The 18,379-nt window shown below is 41.7% G+C and overlaps 1 protein-coding gene across 2 annotated transcripts in view; it reads left to right on the forward strand.

Annotated features, from left to right (window-relative positions):
* Positions 1 to 17,057, forward strand: part of DGUOK (deoxyguanosine kinase) — a 34,456-nt gene extending 17,399 nt beyond the window's left edge. For both annotated transcript variants that reach the window (XM_028517452.2, XM_028517453.2), the window contains 5 exons: positions 6,346 to 6,533; positions 9,730 to 9,877; positions 15,225 to 15,340; positions 16,276 to 16,375; positions 16,809 to 17,057. In XM_028517452.2, coding sequence (XP_028373253.1) covers positions 6,346 to 6,533; positions 9,730 to 9,877; positions 15,225 to 15,340; positions 16,276 to 16,375; positions 16,809 to 16,835 — 579 coding nt within the window. In that variant the 3' untranslated portion in view covers positions 16,836 to 17,057. The remainder of the gene's footprint in view (positions 1 to 6,345; positions 6,534 to 9,729; positions 9,878 to 15,224; positions 15,341 to 16,275; positions 16,376 to 16,808) is intronic.
* The last annotated feature ends 1,322 nt before the right edge of the window (positions 17,058 to 18,379 follow it).

Consider the following 18,379-nt stretch of genomic DNA (forward strand, 5'->3'; position numbering starts at 1 on the left):
GTAAATCACTTTTATTAAAAGAGATTGAAAAAGACACAATGAAATGGAAAGATACTCCATGTTCATGGATTGGAATAATCAACATAGTTAAAATGCCCATGTTACCCAAAGCAATGTACAGACTTAATGCAATCCCCATCAAAATCCCAATGACATTTATTTTTAAAAAAAATTTTAAAGCATCAGGTTTATATGGAATCACAAAAGATCCCAAGTTGCCAAAGTAATCCTCAGAAAAAACAAAGCTAGAGGCTTCATACTACTTGCCTTCAAATTATACTACAGAGAAACAATAATCAAAACAGCATGGTATTGGCAGAAAATCATACAGACTAATGGAACAGGATTATTGTTATGTTAAAGGAAAGCAGTCAATTGTATTTGTGTAACAATTCTCATGTCACTTTTTTTTTTTGCTCTATTTGCTTACCTCTTCTATAATTTCTAATCGTTTGCAAAAGTTTTCCAAAGCCGTCTCATTTCTATTTTCTTGTTTTCCTTCATTGAGTAGAAGCTCCAGAACAGTGTTAAATAATAGCAGCTATGGTAGTCACCCTTATTTTGTTCTATCTTTAGTCCAACTACCTATACTGTATCAATGTTACATTCTAGGATTGTTACTCATTTCAATAGACCACATGGAGGAGGATTTTTCTATCACTAGAATATTAACTTTTTTTATCAGAATCAGATGTTGAATTTTCATCATAAGCCTTTTTAGCATCTAGCAAGATAACCATGGGGTTTTTCTTAACTCTCTCAGTCATAGATTTGATAATGGTGCCATTTTCACATTTCTAGAATGAACTCTTTTGGCCTTAGTATACTGTTCCATTAATTTACTAATATGTTGTTAGGAATTTTGCATATATATTTGTAAGTTTAATTGGTATTACTATTCGTGTGTATAGTTTTTGACAGGTTTTACCATCAGGGTCATGAAAATAGTTGAGAAGTTTTGTGTCATTTTTAGCATAGGAATTATCTAGTCCTTGAAGGTATGCCAGAAATCATTTTTTAAATGCCATGAGGTCAGTGTTGTTTGGAGGAAATAGTTATTGGACAACGGTTTATTTCTCAATTCATGGCTTTTTCTTTTAAATCTTCTTGAGTCAATTTTGCTTTCTTAGAAAACTCACCTTGTATTGAAATTTTCACACTTAATCAAGTAAAATTAGTAGGTTTTCTTTAATACTTTAAACTCTGCCAGAGTTATTTTTGTCTCATGCTGCTTATTTGAATATTTTGAGGAGGGATAGATTTGATAGATTGTCTATTCGACATTTTTAAAAGGGAACTAATTAATGGATTTTATTTTTAATTCTATGGGGGCTTGCATTATTTCTGCCTTTATTCATTTCTTTCCCAGAATTTCTTTGCATTTTTAAAGATCTTAGGCTTGAGTGATTAATTTGTGTACTTTTCCCTTTTTTCTGCCTTAATAATAAAATCAATTGCAACTGGAAATTTTTTTCATGGGATAAGCTTTGTTCGTATCTTCTAGGTTTTGACATCCAAGATTTTAACTGAAATTTCCAAAGAGTTTATAATTTTAGTTTTAATGTATTCTTTGCCCAAGAATTATGTTTAAAATATTTTACATTCTCTGAGTAGATTTTGTGTGAGTATTACTTTGCCGTTCTAATTTTGTTATGGTTAGACAATGTGGCTTATATAGTTTCTAACTGAGATAACTTACTAAGACTTTCTTCATGGCTTATGTATGATCAGTTTTTCATATGATCAATTTTGGTAAATGTGCCATGTGTTATGTAGAATATATATTACTTGTAAGGTATGGAGTTTGATATGAGATATTTTATAAATTCTAAGATGCCATTTATCATAAGACATAATGAATTTAATAACCCTTCAATGGAATAATTAAAATATGTGTGTTAAGTTTAATTTAGTGAACATTGTAAGATATATCCCAGTTTGAGATAAGTGCAAAAAGATGATTTAGAATTTTATTCTCCAAGTTCTCATTTCTGGGGTCTACTTTTTATTTTAAAATCTGAGAGAAATGTGTTAAAATTTTGTGTTTTTATTGTGTTTTATTTTTCCTTATATTTTTAATTGTCTTTGCTCTATATTGATAATATTTCAATGCTTTAATACTCCATATAAAAAGGTTCATAACTTATTTGTGGAGTCTGTTGGTTTATTAGTATTTAAAAAAACTCTCCTAGCAGTTAATGCCTTTTTTTAAATACAGTTTTGCCACATCTGCCTTCTTTTTATTCGCATCTATTGGGTTGGCCAAAAGTCCATTTAATTTTTTCCGTAAGATAAATGACACATTTTTTCATTTTCACCAATAACTTTATTGATTTGGACATTTTGAGTATGTTAGCTATCTCCCACTGTTGGCTTCTAGTGGGTAGAAGCCAGGAGTGCTGCTAGACATCTTCCAATGCATAAGACACCCCAACAGCAAAGAATTATTTAACCAAAACGGCAGTAGTACAAGAAACTTCGAAAATCACTTTTGACACGTTCTGTCAATCACAGCACCTTCTCCATACACTGCACAATTCTTTTAGTCTTTTGTTGCATTTCAGTTGCATTTTTTACCTTTCTTGAAATAATAAAGCATAAATCGCCAAAAATGTTGCGCATGTTCTTCCATCTTCAATATTAAAACGATTATACGAAAATTCATCAATTTTGTTACAGTTTTTAAAAATGCACAGTGAGGTCCTGGCTGGTGTGGCTCAGTGGATTGAGTGCCGGCCTTCAAAACCAAAGGGTCGCCAATTTGCTTCCTAGTCAGGGCACATGCCTGGGTTGCAGCCAAGTCCTTAGTGGGGGGTGCATGAGAGGCAACCACACATTGATGTTTCTCTCTCTCTCTTTTCCTCCCTTCCTCTCTCTGTAAAAATAAATAAATAAAATCTTTTTAAAAAATGCACACTGAGGGGGAAGAGTGACGTCAAGGAGCCAGTATAAAGGACCCATGGACAAAAACAACAGGGTGGAGGGAGTATTGAATGTAGGAGGTGGGGTGGTGGGTGGGGCAGGAGAGAGTAATGGGGGAAAAACGGGGACAGCTGTAATTAAACAACAAAAAAATTTTAAATAAAATAAAAAACATTTAAAAAACACACACCGATATGACAGCTATTACACTAGAATCTAACAGAACTGTTTCAAGTGAAGTTAAAGACACACTAAGTGCCAGTAGAGCTATTGTATGGAAAAAACTAAACTAACTTTTTGGACAACCCAATACTTAGTGGATTTTTCTGTCCCTTTGTCTTCAACCAATTTGTCATCTTGTTTTAGGATTTTTTAATTTTAGGTGTTTCTTTTGTGAACAGGAGTTTTAGTTTTTATTCAGTCTTAGAGTTTGCCTTTCCTGGGAGTTTTTCTCTTTTATTATGATTATGTTTATTTATTCCTGCCACCTTATTTTGTGCTTCCATCTCCATCTTTTTCTTTTTGCTGTATTTGAAGTTTTCTTTCATTTTCCTCCCCTTCATTCATATAGCAAATTTACTGTGTTTTGTTTGTTTGTTTGTTTGTTTTTAATCCTCAACTGAGAATAGATTTTAGAAAGAGAGAGAGAAACATCGCTGTGAGATAGAATCAGGTCAGTTGCCATTGCACCCCAGCCTGGGATCAAACCCACAACCAAGGCTTGTGCCCTGACTGGAAATCGAACCAGCGACCTTTCAGTTCATGGGACAGCACCCAACCCACTGAGCCACACCAGTCAGTAAAGAAAGTAAAAGAAACACCAACCCTATCACTATATTACAGTACATACCAGATCTTCTGACTTGCATGTCTTTTCATTTCTTTCATAATTTTTTCCTTTTTTTTCCCTCTTAGTTTAGGGAGAATTTCTTCTTAAAAAAATTCTGATATACTTTTTTACGATTTTATTTATTTTTAGGGAGGGGAAGGGAGGGAGAAAGAGAGGGAGAGAAACATCATTGTGTGGTTGCCTCTCACACCCCCCCCAATGAGGACCTGGCCTGCAACCCAAGCATGTGGCTGGACTAGGAATCCTCGGAATCGAACTGGTGACCCTTTGCAGGGGGGCACTCAATCCACTGAGCCACACCAGCCAGGGCTAGGGAGAATTTCTTAAGCTGATTCTCTGTATGATATTCAGTCATTAGGTTCACTGCAATGTACAGTCTAGTTACTGTCTTCATTGTGTGTTTTGTTTTAGCAAATCTATTTTTTCTCCTCTAAGAATGTTCTTTTCATATTGCTCCTTTTTTATGACTGCCTGCTTTTATCAATGTGGCATTCTTTTGAATCTCAATGAGATTCTTCTGCTTTTTTTCCTGTTCCTGGCAACAGCTGTCTCCTAAGAGGCTGCTTGTTTTGAGCACGCAGATTGGTCCTATCCTTTTGAATTGCTGAATATTTTTATGTCCAATGATTATTCCTCTATTTGTTTATATGTTGGAAGTGATGTTTGCATTTGTTCTATAGCTGAGATGTTTCTTTCAGAAATTGTGTAGACCCCTGTGCAGTTTTTTTGTTCTGGAACAGTCTTTTTTTGGTAGCCCAGAGCCTGATGGTGGAATAGCATCCACCCAGTCATCCTAGTACATCTGTCAGCGCAGAGCCCCAGTCATTCAGTGGGCTGGCATGCAGTGTCAGAACTGTGCCACACAGCAGTCTAGTGACATCAGAGACTCCAGGTGATTCAGATTTGCACCCCCCCCCCCCACCCCCCCCACCGCGCTTCTGCCTCCAGCTCCTAGCCGGGGACCATTTATGGGACTGGTGTGTGTCTGTGGTTTGTGGAATCGGAAAGAGGGAAATCATTTTGTGACCCACTCTGCTCCATCTGTATTGCTCCTGTTGAGGCCTTCCAAAGGGCGGGACCCTTCTTTGGAATGTAATGGTGGTGTTTAGCCAAACTGCATTACTTGTTATCTAACCTTGTTTCCCTCCTGTATCTTTGTCCCTACCTGAAATTTCCATCTGAAAATTTTACATATCAACCCTGGCTGGTGTGGCTCAGTGTACTGAGTGCCAGCCTATGTACCAAAGGGTCACCAGTTCAATTCCCAATCAGGGCACATGCCTGGATTACCGGCCAGGTGCCCAGTGGGGGCGAGCAAGGGGCAACTACACATGGATGTTTCTCTCCCTGTCTTTCTCCTTTCCTTCCTCTCTCTATGAAAATAAATAAATAAGGTATTTTTAAAAACTTTTTCACATATCATTCCACATAGCTTAATGCCACTTTTTTTCCAGAAACTTCCTCAGATTCCTTCCATCATAAATGATCAACTCTTTATCACACGTTCTTCCTTATATCCTGGCTCTTTATATCCTTGCCTCACCCCCTTTCCTTTTGCATTGTGAGCTCCTTGAGTTTTGGAACCTGTCTTGCTCACCTTTATAGAGAAAAATAGTAGAATGAAGAAGTCAGAGGAAGCCAGGGTTGTGTACCCATTTAGTATCTACTCACCATGAGACCTTGGGCAAGAAAGTTACTTAACCTTTCTGAGTGGATTTTCTCCTCAAGAAAATGAACATAACAATCTTACCTACCTCGTGAAGCTCATAAAAGATTAAATGAGATAACATAGCATAGTGAACATTGAAATAAATCTTAGTTTTGTTTTCTAGTACCCCTTGTAGCACCTAGCTCATGTAGTGCCTCATTCACATAGGCCTCCAGTTAATGGTGACTACATGAGTGCAGATCCAGAGTACTTTCCACAAAACTCACCTTTGTGCTGAGTCAGCGGTGGAGCCCAAGAAAGGATCCAGGGCTCCTTTGTGTCCCACACATGCTCCCACCTGCACGTGCTGAGTGAGTGGGTGACCAGATCCCTTTCATGAAGTCTGTAGCATGGAGAAGGGTTTTGTTTGTTAAAAAACTGTAGCCCTTCTTTGAGAGAGAAAGGATTTTATTTGGTTGGTCAGATTTTCAAATAAACAGTTGCTTTCTTGCCTTGGTTGAAGTTTTGTGAAGAAATAGCCACATATGGAAGCCCAAAAGGAAGGCAACATAGTGTTAGAATGGAAAAAATTGTTTCCAAGTAGTTTTAGGTGATTGTTGATTGTTAACTCCCCCTCAGACAGTTTCCACAAATCCATTAATAGTAAGTAATATTCTAATTCCATGTGGGGCCCTTCCTCTGCTCTTCTGTGGTACGTTGAAGATGACATATCATCTTCCTGTATCAGGTTCTTGTCTAATAAAGTAGAAAATCTGTTCCTTGACTATGTAGCAGTGACTAAAGAAAATGTTTGTAATTGCTCCTCTCCTTGATTATTAAACCTGCAGGGGGGTGGGGAAAAGGTAAACACAATGAAGTAAATATGCCTTCTAGGCAATTCTCTTCTTTTGTAATTCCCCTCTAGGCCTGCACTACCCCAAATCTGGGGAACTTGCTGGATTTGATGTATCGGGAGCCAGCACGATGGTCGTACACATTCCAGACATTTTCTTTTATGACCCGCCTGAAAGTAGGGCTGGAGCCCTTCCCTGAGAAGCTCTTACAGGCCGAGAAAGCGGTACAGATCTTTGAGAGGTCTGTGTACAGTGACAGGTAAGACCCTGAACCCGCCACCAGTCAGAAGCCCTGTGCTTGGGGCTGTTGGTTTTCTCTTCTTGCTCAGACCCTGCACCACTGTGGTCATTGAACATTGTACTTTTAAAAACTGTCTCCTTTTTTAAGACAACACCATACAGTTTTGTTCAAACTTATGATTACACAGGACTACCATATATGTCAAGAAAATTGTATTTTTCATAAACTAAATGCACTTTTTCCCACATCTCCACTGATTATGTTTCCCTATTCTTTTCTGGCACAGAGGCAAGCTGGTAAATGCCTAATAGAATCATCACACACTAAAAGGCACAGAATAGACACTTAAGTAGTGTATGTGCTAGGAAACCAAATGAATCGGTGGTTGGTTATCACCTTGAAGAAGATAGCAGATGGAACTAAAAATTTGTGTTTCTAAAACGATACTGCGAGATGCAGTCACCTTTTTTTTTATTCTTCAAGAAAGGCTTTCTAAGAAGAAATAGCACATCTGTGAAATTGGCTTCTATTTCGGATTTACCCTTCTTATTTTTTTAATCCTCACCTGAGGATATGTTCACTAACTTTAGAGAGAGAGAAAGTGTGCAAGAGAGAAACACTGATTGGTTGTCTCCCGCATACACCACAACGGGGGGGTTGAACCCGCAAACTTAAAGCGTGATGGTCTATCTTAAATAACAAAATGGAAAATGCTGCATTTTTGTTGTCCATTCACTTCTGAAGACACTGAGTTGGTTGCCCATTTAATTCCAAGTTAGACAATCTAGTTCTGCTTCTTTGTGCTCCCATAAAGCCTCCTGGAAGGAAAAATAAGAGTACATTTGTAAATGTCATGTTACTTGTTTTAATGCTACCTAAAATCATGCAAGATATGAAAACAAATCATGTGGGCTATGCATTCCTTCTCCGTACTCCAAGAGAGAGCCTCCTCTTTATAAAAGCTAAATTTGTGAATTACCAATGGTTGGGCTCTAGATTTTGCTTCTTTTTCACCTGTTGGGTATACTGCTTCCTGTTTTCCTCTCCCCTTTCCAAAGCCATGCCTTCTGGACTAGGAAGATGAGTTACATAGAATCACCTAGGTTATTTGGAAATGTACTCACCCTTGGTCTCTTTATTTCCAACCCACTAGTAGGGTAGGCATGTGAGAGTCCCCTCAGAAATCAAAATGCTACTTTGTTTAGAAGCTACAAGATCTTACTGTTTTCTTGGAAGAGATGAGAATTGATTGCACTGTAGGCAGCTACAACATCCTAGATGTTTTCTTCAGAGGGGGCATTTTTAAGACAGAAAGGATAACTAATTACACATTCTAATCCCAATGGTAATTTAGAACCTTTCTACTCTTAAAAATTCGTTCATGTGTGTATTCACTCAGCACAGATACCTTGAATGGCACCCGTGTTCAGACGGCAGGCGGGGCCAGGGGCTGTGACAGGAGACAGAGCAGACCCAGTCTGTGCCTTCACGGCGACTGCAGTCTAACAGGGAACTCTGACTGCACACATGCTCGCGTGTTGTATGCGTTCACAGGTGGAACGCGGTCGTTTGGTTGAGTGGACGACAGAGAGGAAGAAACCTGAATCTTCCCTGTTTGAGTTAAAGAAATAATAGCATGTGGTTTTAGAGAGGGGCCCTGCCACCTAGGTCCTTGCAGGGACTCCTTGCAGCCCCTGCATTTGATTTGGACTGCAGTGGGGCCCTGCCCTTAGCATTCAGCGCCACAGCCTTCTGCTCCCACTCTCCCTGGCAGTCACCACCAGTTGGGAGAAATAAAGAGGTGCTGAGGAAAGCAACAGCTTTTTGTAGGGCTTATTAACAGATCATTAAGTTCTCTTCATAAGATCTTAATTTCCATGTTACTATGACACAGCTGAAAACATTTTTTCAGAAATTGAGTGACAGAAGTCACCTCTTTTCTTTTTACCTTTAGCTAGGCTATCGCTATACCTTTCCAGCCTGGAAGAGTTGACCCTGGAGCTCTCAGATTGGTGTCTTCATAGCCTAGCAAAGGAGTTACAACAACCAAAACACCTTGGATACTATGTGCCACGCACTCCTCTAAGTACTTGGATTATGTACAATCCTCACATCAACTCTGTGAGTTAGGTTCTACTGTTCTCTCTTTATACAGATGAAGAAATGGGCCGAGTTTACTGACGTGCCCATGGTGACACAACTGGTAAATTTTTGGAGCCAGGATCAGGCTCAGGATTGTGATTCTGCAACCCATTCTCTTACAGCACACAACTGTGCGGTGTATACTTCCTAAGCCATTCATACACAAGGATTTTGAATTTCATTTTCTCAGAAGTGCCCAGTTGCTGGGTGTTGCGTTAGAAACTGGAATTCATTATTTAGGATGTAAATTGTGTTTTGTATCAAGATGTCTGAGGTCTGAAAGAGAATTGACCCTTCTGAAGCCATGGTTCTGGTTACCTCTTATTTCCAGTTTATCAGATGTTCCTTTAGCAGTAGAAGTAAGCTAGGGGCAAAGCCAGTTGGTTTTTAGATTTGGCCTTCTTGGGTCTAGATTAGAGGCTCAACAGATGAAGCAAGTAAATAAAGAGCTCATGTGTGCTGTGGAGGAAAGTTGCATTCTTGATAATCCTGCAGTTAGGACGAAATGCATTTATTTCCTGCTCCGTAGGTGATGCTGCTGAAATACAGTTCCTTCTGTACTTCTCAGCTAAACAAAGGATAGCTCAGCAGCCTGGAGACCCAGAAGCCCTGTTTTGAAATAAAATGCGGTGGGTGCTTTATACTAGATTGGTTTTTGTTGAGGGGCTTGCTACAATTATAATAAAGACATCTCAAAAGTTTGAGTGTACACGCACCTTTGCTGTGTGTCTGACTGGTTTCCAGCAGGAAAAAATTGTTAGCAACCAATGATACAACATGCCCTTCCAGGGCCCCTTTCTCCCAGCAGGTTAATCCAGCTGGAGAGCAGCGATTTTGGCTTCTCAAGTCCAGTTGCTATTTTCTGTCTTAATGTTGAACATGAGGGGAATATTGGTTAAAAATTCAGATTTCTTCAAAATTGTTAAGGCACTAAAAGGATTAAGTGATTTGAATAGCCATGGAACAAGTTGGTTATTGATTTTTCTGCTTCTTTCTCTCCTTTGCCCATTCCATTTCCCATTCTTCTTCTCTCCCTCCCCTCACCCCTCCCCCCACTTACATTTCCAACCAGGTATATCTTTGCAAAGAGTCTTTTTGAAAATGGTTCCATCAATGCTATGGAGTGGCATATCTATCAGGAATGGCATTCTTTTCTCCTGCAGGAGTTTGCCAGCCGGCTCCAATTATGCGGCTTCATCTACCTTCAGGCTACTCCCCAGGTAATGCAGAACCGAAAGCCTCTGACTTGAGGGCCATATGAACCTTGAGAGGAGATGTTTCCCAAGCCCCTGATTTCCTGGTTGGAGAAATTAGACTATGGGTATTGTCTGGACCACAGAGAACACTAGGTCAACACCCTCCCATCCTAGCGTAGAGCACCCTGTTTCCCACAGGCCTTCTGCAGCAGAAGGGTGAAAAAAAATGTGCACAGAAAGGGTCCCTCTTGATGTACCAAAGCAAATTGGGTGTTCTTTCTATCACCCAGAGTTTACAGGTTGGACCCTCTGACCAGGTAACCTATAGCCAGTTACCTCAGCTTTTCCCTCCCCCTGTGGCTGTCTTAGTGGTTTCCTGAATGGTGTGTGGGGAGCAAGAGGATGAGGTTGCCTCATCTCATCCTGGTACTGCCCTGATTTATAGCCTCATTTTGAACCTTGAGGATGCCACTGGTAAGGCAGCGTGGACTACAGAAATTGCTTTCCATGACTCTCTGACTTGGACTATGGAGCCAGCCTAGCACAGATTCTGATAGGAGCACCAAAGTCTCTGGAGCCAGTAGTGGTCCTTGGTCTCTGCAGACTGGCAGTGACCTTGGGCAGTCCCTGGAAACCTTTCCCTGGAAGGGTTCTTACCTATTAAATCCAGTGGCTCAGACTACAAGTGTCTAAGGGCTCTTCTGGAGTGGGGTCCTGAGTCAAGGCAGGAGGTGTTTTTTGAGAGATGTATTGCTCTAAGTCTTGAGACATATAGGTAATGTGTAGTCAAATCCAGATATACCACATGATCTTAGGATAGGAAGGAAAGCTCTCTCCAGACCAGAGGCCTTGCTTTTTAGAGAGAGAACTGAGCCTTGTAGACAAGAGGAAGCCTGAGGTCAGACTGAGTTGTGTCCAAAGACCTGTGCCCACACAGGTGGGAGAGTTCTGTCACATAGGCTGGCAGGAGCCAGGGAGGTGAGGACCAGAAAGAAGGGCCTCACCCCAGGAAGGTGTCAGCCAGGAGAGAGTCCAGGAGTGTGACTGGGACCAGCTATTGGGGTCTTTGTATCAGGAGTTTCTGGAGATTGTGAGGCAGAAACTAGGTCATAGAAGGAAATAAGAAAAGGATTCAATAGAAATAAATAGGATCTAAGGTTTAAAGTAAAACTGAACTAGAGATTCAGTGAGGCCACAGGACTGAGAACCTTTAGTGAAAAGAAGCAAGCTGAAATGAGATGTATTCATTGCAAGTTGACTAGCTGGGTCACATCTGTATGACCTTGTCCAGTAGTCTTCGTTGCCTGGGAGCATTAATGGAAGAGGCATATTAGGAAGGTGATACACTGGGGTGGGAGGCAGGGATTGGTGTCAGTGATTAGGGGAAAGAGGACCCCTGCCAGAGAGGATGACTTAAAGTCGCTGAGTGTGGGGTTCAGGGTGAGAGGAAAGTCCTGGTCCCAGAAGGGCTCGTGGCCCGGGCAGAGGAGGAGTGAGCGACAGTGGGGCTGGGCCTGACTGAAGATTGTAGTTGGAGTTTGAAGAGGTGCCAGGTTTCTGTTAGGAGTCCTAAGGTGGCTGGCCGCAAGGTGCAGTGGGTTGGAGGGCTGAGCATTGGAAGAACTGGGAGTGCTGACCTGACCTTTTCGAGAGGAACAACTTCATCATAATCAACTCGGTACCATGAAGACAGTACTGGTGGTGACAAGGAAGTCGGTGGACTGGTTCCTGAGAGCGGAATAGGGCGTTTGGCTAGCTGCAGAGGCTTCGTTTCTGGGGAGCTGAGATTGAAGTGGACCCAGCAAGGAAAGCAGGAAAGGCTTGCTCACTTCTTTGTGCATTCAGATGGCTTCGAGATGAGGGAGCAATGAAAATGATGGTGGTGGTGAGTACTGTTATGATGCTGGTGTGGCTGACGTATCTTTTTGGAGAAACTAACTGAAGCATTTCAGCTGAGGGAAGTTGAGGGATTATTGCAACCCAATGATAGAAAAAGAAAAATAGTTTAATTTTTTTGAGAGTGGATGGAGATTTTGGTGCTGGTTTGAAGGCATTAGAGCCTGGGACCCAGGAATCCTGGTATCCTTTCCATGAAGTGAGCCTGACCTTCTGTGAGACTGAGAGGTAACTATATCCAAGAGAAGAGCAGGACAGAGGTTGAAACATCTGTGTAAAAAGCCATGCATGTGACCAGTACTCCAGTGCAGAGCCCTGGTAAATACTGATTCAGAGCATGTGAGATGGACCTAAACTAAGTAGGACCTTCTGCTCCTTTCCATCTTCTCTCCTCAAAATTCTAAAAAGCAAGCAAGTCAACAGTAACAAACATTAGAAGAGAAGTGTCTGGGCCTCAGTGTCCCTACCCAAACCTGTGGACAGGAAGAGAGTGCAGCCGGCCAGTGTGCCTCCAAGAGCCAGGCACTGCCCGGCTGTTTGCAGCACAGAGACTGCGTGCAGAAATGCCTGGGAACAAACGGCACCTGGGTTTGGGAAGCACAGGGGCCAGGCCCACCAGCAGTCACCATCCAGTTGCTGTCTCATCCAAGCAGTCTGAGCAGCAGCTTTTTATGAGGGGGTGTGTGTGAGCGGGGCAGATGGGCAGAAGGGTCCCTCCCTTGGCATTTGCATATACACTGCCTTTCCTGTTTACATTCAGGTGTGTCCTCCCATTGAGGGGGAGGGACCAGACTAAAGTACTGTGTGCACAGGCTTCTTTTAAAAAGAATTTTTGTAACCATACCAGTAAAGCAAGAATTATGCCCCATGCTGAAACTTCTACAGGGAAGAAGTTTGCTCTGTTAAGCAAATTAGTAGTAAAAATGGAAATATTAGCCTTTTTAATAGGAAAGACCTTAGCATCAATGCTTGCCTGCCAGCAATGAATGAATAAATATAGCTTTGATTAAAAGAATTGCTCTGCCCTTGGTATAATTGAAAACAGGAAGTCACATTTTTAAAAATAGACATTTTTATAAATTCTGATAATACTTTTCTCTCAGAGAGGAAATCAGGTAGCTTTTCTATGTTTAGAAACCCTGAGGCTTACCTTGCTGGCAGGAATGGAAATTGGTTGGCCTCTAAGGAGCAGTTTGGCAATATGTACTAACAAGCACACATACCTTTTGACCTATTAATTATGCTCCTTGGAATTTACTCCATAAATACGTTCCCACATGGGCAAAATGTCTCATGTGCAAGGCAGCATTGTTTGTGAGAGCAAATTAATGGAAACAACCCAAGTGGTCATCAGTAGGGACCAGCTGAATACATTGTGTCCCATCCATGCACTGGAAATTCTGAAGTCCTGAAAAAGAATAAGAAAGTATTTTACTGACATGTAACAATCTCCAAGGTGCATTGCTAAGTGAACAAACATAAGAACAGAATGTATAGTAGGATACCTTTTATATGTATGGGTATGCTTTAAAAAAAAAAAAAGATGGGTGTGTATGTGTGTAAAAATAATTTGAAGGTATACAAAAAGTTAATAATATTGGTTGGTTGTCAGTGGGGTGGAGACCTGGGCAGCTGAAAGGCAGGAGTGGAAAGCTGTGTGACTGCGGAGGGAAGGGAATATGGGGAAATGCCTTGAAGCCATCAACAGTAGGAAGGGGATGTAGGTAGGGGCAGAAGGCAAGAAAAAGAGGCAGGTTCAGAGTAAAGAAAAGTAGAAATGAAAAAGATTTTTTTAAAGTAGGAGAAAATAGGAAAATACACATTTTAAAAGGAAAATGGATAGAGAGACTAAATCAGATATTAAAACATTAAATGAATATGTGCAACAAATACTTAATGACCTACTGCTCTGCCAGGCCAGGGCTCAGCCCTCAGCAGGGTGGGCTCTGGCCTGCCTCCTGGGTCCCCTCTTGGAGCACCTCGTGCAGACCTCCTCTGTCATCTGATGCAGCCAAAGTGCCCCTGGAAGTCTGTGTGTGCCCAGGGCCTTCCTAGGACAAGGACTTCATCTGAGTTTTGGACAATTATTGATTGAGGGAAGAGGGAGAGACCAGAAGGGATAAGTTCTAAAACTATTAACATCTGTCTGTTAATTTGAAAAGTTGGCATACGATCATAAGTGAAATCTTTGTACATGATTTTGTCTCCTTAGAAGAATGACAGAACAAGAGGGAAATAGCAAAGACTCTGTGCTTTAGGAATTTTGTGCACTATATTTGGGGATTAAGTTTACATTTGGGAATAAAGGTTTTTTCAGTGTTTGGAAGAGAGAAGTCCTAAAATCAGTGGGTTAATCCACCTATTCTTCCAGGACAGGTGACGTTGAATAATGAAATGTTTGCTATGCAGAGAGAGAAAGGAAGACAACTGAGACAAAGCAAACATTTGGAGCAAGAGTTTGGAGATGTGAAAGAGCTTGGTCTGCCCTGAAGGCAGGCTGTCAAATCTGGCTAAAGCAGTGAGTCCAGGAGAGGGGCTAAGGAAATTGAGAGTGGGGATGTGGGAGGGGCGGCCAGACTCTGGGAATGGCCTTGTGACAGGTAAAGAAGAAAGTGACATTCTCTGAGCCATTGTGCTTCAAACTTGTCTACCATGTGAAATCAGAAGGGAATTATGCACACTCTGGAAGTAGGGAAGGAAGGAGACTTAGTCCCAAACTTCACTGTTTTTCTTCTTTATCTTTGACCAAGGCAGATTTTGCATTTTCCTGCAGAGAGCGTTTGCTGTGATCTGAAAGAGGTGTTTGCAAATACACTTTCGTAAATGTGATGGTACTCATACTTCCTTGAACCCGGGGGCGGTGGCTGTAGGCAGTAAGGAGCCTGGAAGTGTTTTAGGCAAGGAGAGTGAGGCCATTATATTGGAGTGCTATGGAAGGGTGGACTGAGTGGACAGACCAAGAGGAAAGAACAGATTTTAGGGGAACTTGACGTGCCTTACCTGCTGAATCCTCACAGTGACCCGTGGGTGAGTAGAGGATGAGGAAAGGGAAGCCCACAGAGATTGCACCACTGGTGCGTGGTGGAGACAGGAATTTAATCCTGGACTTTCTGACCTTAAAGCCTGGACCCTTTCCATACCCTTCACCATCTCCAGGAGGCAGAGAGCCAAAATGCTCTAGCTGTAGTTCAGGTGAGAGTTGATAAGGACCCGACCAGGCCAGAGGTAAGAGAGAAGCAAGGAGAGATATGAAGGAGCATTCAGTGACTTCCTGGAGAAAGCAGGGTAATTCCAGATTCCTGGGTGGATGATGTTTGCCCTTAACCTGTGATTGAATAAGAAAACAAGACTACAGAGGGAAAGTCAGGGCATATAGCATCCAGGGTAGACATTATGAGTGGGTCTGAGAGGCCCCCCAAGACTGCATTGTAACAGCCAAGAATGAGCTCAGCAGGGCCTGGGGATTGTCTTTCAGGTTTGTCTGAAGAGGCTACACCAGAGAGACAGGAAGGAAGAGATAGGAATTGAGCTGGCGTATCTCGAGCAGCTTCATGATCAACACGAAGCCTGGCTTGTTCACAAGACCACCAAGTAAGCAGCAGAGAGAACAGCGGCCTGCCGCCTCTCTACAGCCAGCCAGTAAAACCCAGGGAGTTTGACACGCAGCCCCATAAGAAGATTCAGAGTGTACTGGAAATGGTTGGAAATGTCAAGCACTTTCCAGCTCAGAAGTTTAACACTGGGTATAATCTGTATATGCCAAGAGACTTTGTTAGATTGTATTTCCCCAGATTTCTGTTTTATGACATTCCACTGGGCTGAACATGGTGATTGATGATGATTATATAATAGGCTCAGGGTGAACGGCTGAAAAATTTCAGAGAAATTAAGTTGACACTGCTAGTTTTGGCCTTTCCTCTCTAGGCATGGTATGCCCTCTGCTTAAATGTTTGCGGCTCTCACCTTCAGGGTTAGTCTTAAGACTAAAGAGAAATTTTAGCCTTAGTCTTTCCAGCTAACTTTATTGAATTCCTTTTTTTTTTTAATGACTGATATTTCTTCTGGTGATAGAATTTTGTTGATTCCTAGTCACAATTTAAAACATATGAATTTATTTGTTTATTTTTTATTGAGTTTATTGGGAGGACACTAGTTAACAAAATTATACAGGCTTCAGGTGTACAATTCTACAGGACACACCTGTAGGTGTGCACACCTGTAATTGTGTTGTGTGCCCACCACCCTAAGTCAAATCTCCTTTCATCACCGTTCATGCTTCCCTTTCCCTGTGGTAGTCACTGTACAATTTTCTATGTCTGTGAGGTTTTTTCCTTTTTTTACTTAATTCCTTCAACCTTTTCACCCAGCCTGGCATAAATTATTTTTTAATTGCTGTGTACACACCATTTCATTGGGAAGCCATGTGACTGTAGATGTGTTCTCTGGATTATGAAGATGTGGTGAGCGCATGTGAAGCTTGGCCCAGCTTCTTTTTTCTGTTCCCTAAATGGTCGTGCTCCTTACAGGCTCCACTCTGAGGCCCTGCTGAACATTCCAGTGCTGGTGTTGGATGTCAACGATGATTTTTCTAAAGAAGTAACCAAACAAGAAGAACTCATGAGAAAGGTGGGGAGGGCCTGAGCTCCTGCTTTCTAATGGCGCTCCTTTATTGCACTTTTATCTTTGCTTCAAACCTAAATATAATGCCTCAGACTACATTTCACACTCCAAAGCCTGTGGAGCCTTGTAAAAGTTGCAAATATAATCCCAATTTTCTAAAGTATTGGGGGCCAATAATTGTTAAAAAGTTAACTTATAATATGTGCTTCCCAACTAACTTACTCCCCTAAGGTATTCTAGAACTAGGGAATGGAGACTTCTGGATTCTATTGCCAGCTCTGCCACTTGATACCATATGACCCTAGGCAGGTCACATTTCCTCTCCATACCTGTTTTCCCTTCTCAAAAAACTCATGGACTACTTATGCATTGTGGATGGACTATTGTATAGGCTGCTGGCAAAGTGAAATTTAACTGTTGGGTTTTCTCTTTCCCACAGGTAGACACCTTTGTAAATGGTTTATAACCAATACCAGGATGTTCTGGCTGTGCTGTGGGCTCACTGACTCTCTGAAGCTAGAAAAGCACCGAGTGAACCACCTTCCCATCCTTACCCCCACCCCCTTGTACCCTGAGTGCTGACACTTCATGATGTGGTTTCTGTTACTCATAGACTTTGCCGTGGTCTTCTTTTGTATCTCAAAGTTTTCTATAATAAAGCTTATATAAGTTTTGCTTATTTTGCTAATCTGGTTGTTCATTTATTTCAGCATGTATCTATTGGTGCCTGCTCTGAACTCCTCTCTAAACTAGCTATTTTCACCCGGGAAAAGAATTTTAGCTTCTCTTCTTCCTGAATCCTTCACCAACCAGACATGCCAGGGCAGGAATTGCTCCCAGGACCCTAACCAGGCCCTGCCATAGGTATGAAGGAGGGAAGTAAGTGGCTCAGGGGTGGGTGGGTGCTCAACTATGAGCCCCCGGAGTTCGAAAGCTCCTTTATCTCTTCTCATCCAGCACTCTTGGTACGGAGGGCAGGGTGGAGATTTAGACCTTTGTCCTAGAGCTGGTAGAACCTGGACAAAGGAAAGAAATGGAGAAGTAGGAGAGAACAAAGCAGCGTAGAGCTCTGCATCTAACACGTAGGGTTTGGTCAACCTCACACTATGGCCTGCTCCAAACACCTTACCCAGTGAGTTTCAGATGCCTTAAGGGAGTGAATCTGTTTATGCTGGAAAGAAAGAAAGAAAAATTTTGTGCCACACTTCAAGCTTCAAAAACAATTTACTGTTAAAAGAGAAAAATACATGTCTTGATCAAATCAAATTGCTCCAGGAAGCTTGCCGGCCCATGAGTTGCTGGGAGCAGAACTGCTGGCTCGAGCCCTTGACAGCTGCGCGGGCTCTCAGAGAAACGAACGAGCCTGGGACCCAGCCGGTCCTGGGGCAGACCGGTTTCCTTCGTGCTTGGGAACGTGGCTGTGACATTGGTTTCTTACAAATGGGATGTTTCGAAATAGCGCATCATTTCTTTTTCTACTTAAAAAATTTTAACAGCTTTTTTGAGATAGAATTCATATGCCCCTTATGTTTAAAGTGAATGTTCAGTGGTTTTTAGTGTAGTCACAGGCTTGTGCAACCACAACCACAGTCAGTTCCAAAAGGCTTCACCCGCCTGAGAAGAAATGCCGTGCCAATTCATCGTCTCTGTCTCCCGCCCCCAGCAGTCCCCAGGCACCCCAGGCCTGCCCAAGGCAGCCACCAGTCCACTTTCTCGATATATGTGCTTATTCTTGTCATTTTGTATAAATAGAATCTCATCATATGTGGCCTTTTGTGACTGACTGCTTTCATTTTCAAGGTTCATCTGTGTTGTATCAGTACTTTGTTCTTTTTTTATAGCTAAATGGATATACCATATTTTGTTTATAGCTTTATGGATATACCATATTTTGTTTATTCATCCATTGATGGACATGTGGATTCCACTTTTTGGCTATTATCAATAACACTGCTCCGACAGTTCATATACACATTTTTGTGTGGCTGTATGTTTCTATTTTTCCTGAAG

The sequence above is a fragment of the Phyllostomus discolor genome, chromosome 6, assembly GCF_004126475.2.
Source record: "Phyllostomus discolor isolate MPI-MPIP mPhyDis1 chromosome 6, mPhyDis1.pri.v3, whole genome shotgun sequence".
Classification (NCBI taxonomy): domain Eukaryota; kingdom Metazoa; phylum Chordata; class Mammalia; order Chiroptera; family Phyllostomidae; genus Phyllostomus; species Phyllostomus discolor.